Source organism: Phalaenopsis equestris, unplaced genomic scaffold, assembly GCF_001263595.1.
Source record: "Phalaenopsis equestris unplaced genomic scaffold, ASM126359v1 Scaffold204453, whole genome shotgun sequence".
In the NCBI taxonomy this organism is placed as follows: domain Eukaryota; kingdom Viridiplantae; phylum Streptophyta; class Magnoliopsida; order Asparagales; family Orchidaceae; genus Phalaenopsis; species Phalaenopsis equestris.
The window spans coordinates 6,992-15,917 of NW_018224007.1; the positions used below are offsets into that span (position 1 = coordinate 6,992).

Sequence of the window (8,926 nt, forward strand, 5' to 3'; positions counted from 1 at the left end):
TGTTTAATTCATTTTGTGTTTGACTCGAGCCTTATACCGCCCGTACTCCTTTACGATCAAATCGTCCCCTTGAACCGGTCGTGCCTTACCCCGGAATTCTTAAGAGGATCTTCTACTACCCATACTCCTTTACTATTTCAAATGCGTCATGGACAGACCATGCCTAACACTAGACTTATTAAGTCAATCTGATTGATTTATTCGCGGAGGTAAGCATCTAAACTCGCCGCTGGGATGATTCATGTGTTTCTCACTGTGGATCTTTTTGCGAGCGAGGAGAAAATTTAAGCGTCGGGGCTTGACCTATGTTCCAAATAGGAGTAGAAGGGTTTTACGCAGCTCAAGCCTTGTGAGACAGATGAATATGAAGTGGATGGTTGGTTGCCCAGACACCTTCGGAGCTCATGTAACTTTTGCACTTCACCTGTGAAGGAAGCTTATTTCCTTCAAGAAACTGACTCCCCTTCTCTAGTTTCTTGAGTTAGTTTGCACTGGCTAGGTTTGTAATAGGGACGATCCATACCTTCAGGTGAAAGCTATCTTCCACCTCTTGGGGGCTTTTGACGCTTCTTTGGGATCTGGTTAGCAATGCGGTGAGTTCCTCCCTTGGCACCTGAATGAAGCGTTTATTTTGTGATAAAAGTAAGAAAACACATCATTGGTATGCGACTACTTTTTTTCATAATGTAATTATAAAAGCCTTTTGGTTTCTAGGAAGGAAAAAATTACCGTTCAATTGTGCCATGAATTACAATGTCTCAGAAAAATCAAATGTACATAAATTTCAAGGATAAAAAATGTTTACTTCATCTCTGTTCCAAGCGCATGGCACTTCCTTGTCGACACAAGTTCACAGTTTGTATGCTCCATGGGTACAGGCATGCTGACGATGAACGATCCGGCCTATGTCTGGTCGAGCTTTCCCAAGGTTTAGCAACGAGCCACTGAATCGACCTTCTTCAGGACCAGGTCTACTTCTTTGACATGTAAATTGTAATACCACGCCATTCTCCTCTTAATCTCTTTCTATCTGAGATCGAACTGTTGTGCTTTTCCAACATGTCTATTGAAAGCTCATTCCCGACTTCATACCACACTTAGATAATAAGTCTGACTTTGTTGCCTTCTCGAGTAACGTGTTTGATCCTGAAGTATTCAAATTTCCCTATCTTTGCCTTAGTTTTAATTATATATCTTATTAATGTTTACTCTCTCATTTTGAATTGCCCGTTCAATTGATTGACTACTAAGATCTTATGGTGAGATGTCGCACTCCAATCCCGTATGTGAGACGCAGTACGCATAGTCGACATGGTTGTTCGTCACCTCAATTTTCTACTTCGACAAAATGGTAGATATGTTGCCCTGGCAGGCTCGTTAGTGCGAGTCCTAGGCCCACACCTTACTGGTTTGATGCCTCGTCGTGTTACAGAGTTCATGATGGTTCTAACGAGGGCATTTCATTTTCATTGTCACCTGGTCCTGGATATTGCCAGAAAATTTGCCAACGCTTGCGCCATTAGTTGTTCGAAGGATATAAGATAAATCAAATTTGTTGAGTTTTACCACCCACTTAACGAGTCAACAGAAATGCCCTGATCTTGTTAGCACTGATTTGAGTGGATAGTCAGTGATCACCCACACCTTATGCATCTGAAAATATGGTCGCAGTTTTTGTACTAAACAATCAAAGAAAACGTTAACTTTTCCATAATTGGATACCTTAGTTATGCCCCTCTCAGAATGTGGCTAACATAATAGACCGTGAATTACTTCTCCAGCTCTTCTCGCACTAGGACCGAGTTAATCACCTCTGGTCTTACACCGAGATATAATGTGAGCTCGTCATATGGTTTTGGGCTTTAGAATAAGGATGGTGAAGTTAAATATTCTCAACCATCTGAAGGCTTATTCATGGTCTTTTGTCCATACAAAGCCTTTGGTAATCCATAGGACTTTGAAGAAACAGTGCATTTGTCGTCTTATTTAGTGATGAACCGACTCAATCCTACAATGCAACCTACCAGCCTCTACAGCTACTTGACGTTGTTGGGTGATGGCATTTCTATGAGTACTAGAATCCTCTCTAGATTGGCTTTGAACCCTTCTAGAGTTAGTAAGTAGCCAAGTAATTTTTCAATCTCCGCCCCAAATGTACATTTGAGAGGGTTAAACTTCATACTAAATTTTGCGAGTGTTTCAAAGGTTTTTTTGAAGTCATTTATATGTTAATCGATTTATTTTTCACTAAAACATCATCAACATAAACTTTAACATTTTTTTCCTTTTTTCTCCAAAAAAAGTACATCCATCATCAGCTGGTAAGTCGCACTAACGTTTTTAAACACGAAGGGCATTACATAATAACAAAATAATCTCTTGTTACGGACGCGTTCTTTTTTTTTTTTTTTTGCATCGTCTGGATACATTTTTATCAGATGATAGCAAAAAAAAAGCGTCAAGGAATCTCATATGACTGAGTGTCAGATTTTTGAATCCAAGAGATCGTCAATATGTGGGAGGAGGTAATTGTCTTTTGGGCAAGCCGCGTTCAGGCTGGTAAAGTCGACGCACATTCGTCATTTTTTTATTGCCATGTGAACAATCACCACATTCGCTACCCAATATGGGTACTACACCTCTTCGATGTATCCAACTTCCAGCAGCTTTTGAATACAACTTTTGAACTTCTTTCTTGATTGACTCAGCAAGATAGAAAGTCTCGGATCTCATTTTCTATCTTATTAGTAGCTAAAGGATTGACGTTGAGACAGTGGCAAGCCATGACTATGTAAAATCCGGGCATTTCTTTTGCTGACCAAGCAAAAACGTCCCGGTACTCCCAGAGGGTCCGGGGGAGGTTTTCTCTACACCCTATATCAAACGCCGCACTTTGTTGAAATGACTTATTTTTAGCATCGGGGTAGGCAGAGATTTCTTCTATGGTCTCACTGGTTTCTAAGCCACTCCCTTGTTGCGTATCCAACTCCAGGGTTTCTCGGATTACATTTTTAATGACTTATAAGTAGCAAGTGTACAACTGTTGCAAGTCTCCTCGTACCATGATTATTTTTACATTGCCAGAAAATTTTACCGACACGTGGTACATCGAGAGGACTGCTTTGAAGGTGTTCAGTAGAGGCCGACCAATAATAGCATTGTATGTCACAGGCTAGTCAAATACGATGCAGTCAACCATTGCATTGAATTATCTATCGTCCTCTCCCCAAATAATAGGTTGACAGTGTAAGGAATCACAAGGCTTCTGGTTTTTTTCTTCTCCTCAGAGAAGCCATATAAGGGTTAAGATGTAGCTGACAGACATACTGCTTCAAGACACATTTTATTGAATAAAGATTTGAACAAGAAGTTTCCTAAGATGTTGGTGTCGAAAAGAATGCTACCCATTTGGAAATTTCTATCTAGAGCCATAACGATTATCACATCGTTGTAGGGTTTGTCTTTCGGAGGCAGGTCTTCATCGGTAAATGTGATGGGCAGATATTGAGCGACTTGCCGCAGGAATTAGGCATCCACATAAGGCTCGCCGGAGCAAAATTTTTTGAATCTTTCTTGGGAGGCCTCAACACCATCTCCTAGAATGGCAGGGACGACTCCTGTATTGAGCATAACATGAGCCTAGGCAGACCCACCATGCCCCTCTGTCTTCGGAGCCTTCCTCGGAGGTTGGTCAACTACTCTGGTTGAGCCCCTTCAATCAACTCCTAAATTAGGGCCCAAGGGTGTCAACATAACTATGTCGTATCCGTGATTTCAATGATGAGTACAACATCTCTCTGGATCACGGATATATCCTCCAGCCTTCATGGGAGCCGGTTTTCGATAGTAGTGTTTGTTCTGGATAGCCTCCACAACTTTCACCATTGAGACTCTTAGCAGAGTATGTTGAGGGATGTGGTAAGTCAGTTGTAGTGGTATTTATGGAGTGTGATCCTCCCACCTCCTTCAGTATTGTGCTTTCCCTCGATTTTGTTGGGCCATCCTTTCGGTAGTGTGTGCCTCCTGGTAAGATTGGGAGTGTTCATCTTCATACCGAGGATGTGGTGATGGTCGTGGCGGGTGGTTTTTTGCCCCCCGCCGTGAGAACTTCTTTTTGTTGGATATGGATATGATTGTGATCATTTAGATCTCCAAGAAACTATAAGTTATACTTCTCTATTGAGATGTGGTCGTTAGCAAGTTCCAGTAGCTCCGTCAATGCCTTCGATCGTTTTAGCCAAGGCGTACCAAAAAAGACCTTCTCTCAGCCCTTGGCGACGGCCATGTGTGCAACCTTGGGCTCAAAATCTCATACTTCTAACATTTCCCTCTGGAATCGGGTTATGAACGGGCGCAATAATTCTTCTTGCTTCTATCACAACTGTAAAAGTGCTTGAGAATTTTTTTTAAGGCTAAATATCTCCTTTTGAACTCCATGAATGAAGTGATTGTTCAAAGAAGAGTCGATACTTCACTGTGTAGTTCACCCTTAGTAAGCAGGCTATCAACTCAAAAAGAGGCGACATGATCAGCCAGGCCAGTCTTCCCTCGGTATGATTCTAGAGTTGGGATCTTGAATCATTTAAGCGCTTTAGCTTCATAGATTCATCAAGAGAAAACATTATCATGGGTTGTCCATTGGGCGTTCTTGCGCCTCTGTCTACCTAGGTCCTAAGGTGCAGATCTGACACTATATGGATGGTACGTCCCATCACTCGCGCTTAGTGTCGGGGAGGGTGCACTTTCTGCATTTGGGACAGATCTTCGATTTGGGGTAACTGTTGGTTGGGTATCGAATCTGCTCCTTGTTGAAGTGTTTCTCTGATCATCTCCCTCATTTGATCCTTAAGTTCTTAGATCTCTTGGGTCACAAAATCTCTGGTACACTCCATGTTGTCAGCGTTCTCACAATAACATTCTTCCTCTTGTATTGTTCATCTTCTTGTTTTTTATACTCACCGCATTTTTCAGGATGTTAAACTCATATTTGTCTTTAAATCGCACCCCTATAATACAACACACACAAAAGAGAGGAAAATAAGGGTCCCCATGGTGAAAAAGGCACAAAGGGAATCTCAATGAGTTGATAGAGACTTCTTAATGAAGGAAAAAAATAAGAGAATCTTCCCCTTTTAGCTATACAAAGTTTCCTATTTATAGGAGTTGACCCCCTTAATAAGACTCGTCATATTATTTAAAATAAAAAATCACGACAAGACATCCTGGGTGGGACCATATACAATTTCAACTCAAGCGCTCGCTTGTAACAGAGCAATATTTGAGAAATAGTGCCTTCATGAAGTGTTGGGTCCTTTTCTACCATCGTCTCGACTGTGATTTTGGACTTTTGAGCCACCTACCCCCAGCTTGGAGTTGCACGGCCATGAGCCTTGGTCCTAACCATGTGGTATCAGACGCCGCCCAACTGGTCGACCAATTCTTGCAATCTATCGACGGGCTGGTGAGTGTGGCCTACGTCAATCATCGGTCCATGCTTGGTTATAGTCGCTCAGCCCTAAATCAGTAGCCATCAAGTGTTAGTGACCTACCACGCTTCCTTGGCTCCTTAATGCTTAGTTATCATCCTTTGGTGCCTGCTTGCGAGGACCGGGTCGCCTAAATATGACATTAGGTCGCCCGCCTTTATTTGATCAGGGACGTTGGTTTCATGATTGCCCAAGAAGCTCACTTTTTCTCATGTACAAGAAGTAACCAATGAAATTGTCAACTCTGCTTGTAAGCAACACATTCTTGTCATACCTAAATCAAAATTTGTTTAGATGAAGAAAGAGATTCATCTTTAAGTGGATACTAAATATTACTGATGAGCACTGTTGAACATATTTCTAGAGTATAACGTGAGAAGGAAATTGTATAGTATGGCAGGTCAACAAATATATAGACAACCATGCACCAGCTAAAACCATAAATTTGGCATATAGTAGCCAGTAAACAATTAAACTCATACTAGTCAAAAATAATATTTTAATTCAGCATTTCACCTGAAGTATCCAGCGAGCACAGCTTAAAAAACGAGTAACTCCCAGAGCAAAAACATAGTGAGCTGTCAATGACTCGACAATCTGCAAAAGAAAATCAGTGCAACAGAATTTCCTAAGTAAAATCAGGATACCAATAACATAAGTCAAAAGAATATAATGGACCTTGGTGTTCTGCATCAAGCGAAGCTGCGGCATAATTGCAACTGTTTCCAAATAGCATCCAAAGGCCAAGATGAGACGGTTGATCAATGCATCAGATGACTTTGGATGAACAACGAGTGTCATAACAGCACATGCAATCACCTGAAGAATCAAATTGTTCTTTTGAAAACTATATATGATAAAACTAAAATTCCTTCGCTACAAGGACTTGGCGTTCACAAGATATGAAAAAATAAAAAATTAAAATAGATGATAAGACCTCTGTCAGTTTGTACATGGAAAATAAATCAGAATAACAAAAAGCCATACAATTAAATTAAAAGAAACCTCTTCTATCAAATATGAGATTTGCAGGAGTGGCGTCTGCAAAAGTAATCCAGCATGAAGTAAAGCATCATAAAACAAATTCACCAAACTTGCAGAGAGAAGTGAAACTCAAAATGAATGTAGCCCTGTTGCCCAAAACTTCAAATTTTCAGGCAAACGCAGACAAATGCTAGGATGATAGAAACGAACAGAAACATGAAAGGCAAAAAAATTTATAAAAAAAAGTTCATTTCCAAGATAATGAAATATGAAAAATAAAGAGGGGGAAAGAAAAAGTTAAAACACACATCTCCAAACTGCAAATCAATAAATTTGACAAACCAACGAAAGTTTATTTATTCATTTTCTTCATTAACTAAACTCAAGGATATATGAATAGCAGCAGACCGGTAAAAAATTTTCATTTGCCTAGTCTATGGTGATAAATTATATGATTCTACAGAGGACTCCTCAAATTCAAGAATCTTATAGCTACTTGCCTAAATTAAAAAAAAAAGAGAGAGAATGTACAAATGTCATATCAAAAGTGGTAAAAAAACATAAAAAGCATGTATGCATTCTTTTGCCGGCACTAACAGGTGCAAAGTATTGTGTACTAAAAACACATAAAATTAATCACAAAAATTTTGAGAACATAACATAAGGTAAAATGTAAGATCTACCAGATAATGCGTTGGAAAGTTGTCCTCATGCACCATGTAACTTGATTTCAAGAAAACACGCATCATATAGACAACCCACAAAGTTGTTATCAATGTGGCCGCAATGAGTATTGTATGTACATCAAAGTTCGTGTAACTATAATAAATTTTGAGCACCAAAAACAATGCCATCAACTCCTGAGATTTCAGAGAAAGCCCTGCAAAATAATCAGGAAAAAATGAGCAGTGAGTAACAAAGAGCCAGATATCACGCAGGAAACTACCCATTTTATTGACAGAACATAAGAGAAGCATCAGTAAAACAACATTACTAAAATAAAACAGCAATAAACGTTGGCGGTACACCAGTTACGGAATATGAAGGAAAAAATTTAAAGTTGCACAATAAGGTTATACTGCATGCTTCATTAACTATATGTTGAAGATGAACTAAAGTATGGACCAGACACAAGGCAGATAACTCCAGCAATTCTTCAATAGCATATTCTTCTATATCAGAATTGGGTAAAGTTCATACAAGAGCTAAATCCAGTAGCTTTTACAAGCAAGATGCGTGCTTCATTAACTATATGTTCAAGCATATGAATTTAAGCATGGACCAGACGCAAAGCAGATAACTTCAGCAATTCTTGGATGGCATATTCTTCTATATCAGAATTCGGTAAAGTTGATGACAAGAGCTACACCCAGTAGCCTTTACAAGCAAGAATGCAACTCACCACCCAAAAATTTTTGTTTCTTGTATTTAAAACGAGTAGGCACTGATTATGAGGAAGCTTAAAAACAGGCTCAATTGAAAAGAGTATGTTAATGCCCGTAAGTGAACCGGTCTCTCCTGGACCGATCAAGAGGCACCCAACCGGTCCGCCACAACAGCCGGTAGGACAGTCTTTTCCGCGATAAGGAGCGGAGCAACAAATTGCTGCACCTTTAGAAAGCAAGGCGTACGAGAGCCTTAATCATATACTCCAGGATAATAAATTAAAGTTTGGAGGGAAAGTTTGAAATGTCGCGAGAGGATTTCTATTAAGAAGAGTAACCTAGGATTTGTTCTTTTTTATACATGTTTTGTTGGCTGATGTGTTCTTTTTCTTCTTCTTATGTTCGAAGCGACGTCAAGAGTTGAGGGAAAGACGATCTACCTCTCGGAAAGTAGATTATCATTTTATCTTGCTTGTTTTCATTTTTTTTTCCGAAAGAGCGGCCCTCATTTGAATTTTTTTCATCTATCTATTATCATTTCGTCGTTGTTGCACGCTGATTTTGGTTCCGGAGCGCAACAGAGTATTTGCTTTCTTCAGTTATGGAATATTATAACTGAAGAGAGACAATCAATAATTTATCCACTTGAGATTCTAAATCGCATTTTCAGCAAAACATAAGATTTGCACAAATAACCAACCAACCAAAAAAAATGCTGAAAACTGCGATCTTAAGAATTATATGATTGAGATATAAATATGGTATCCTTTATCTCCATCAGGAAGCAGGTGTGATCAAGTTGATATTTTTAATTTTTATGCCTAAGCCAAGAACAAAATGATATTTCTATTAGGATAGGTGATTTAAAACATGTATTGGTTGAGGAAGAATAACAGAGTAAGAATATGAACTTATGAAGCTAAAGTGATTTAAAAAAAAAAATTTCTAATGAGTTAGTAATTAAAGAAAATCAACAGAGTTTAAAAAATGTCAAGAAAAGAGCCAAATCCAACTAAGAATCAAGAACCAGCAGATACAATCACAAATAACAGCAGACGGTTGCTTATAAAT

General features: G+C 39.2%; 1 protein-coding gene across 1 annotated transcript; it reads right to left on the bottom strand.

The window, feature by feature from the left end:
* Window positions 1-523: 523 nt before the first annotated feature.
* Window positions 524-7,486, bottom strand: LOC110036264 (ER lumen protein-retaining receptor-like; the record flags this gene model as incomplete). The annotated part of the gene is made up of 4 exons (XM_020740668.1): window positions 7,154-7,486; window positions 6,165-6,305; window positions 6,003-6,083; window positions 524-613 (listed from the first exon to the last, which is right to left on the bottom strand). Coding segments are annotated over exons 1-4 (606 nt in total), but the record flags the coding sequence as incomplete, so codon positions are not given.
* Window positions 7,487-8,926: the final 1,440 nt, after the last annotated feature.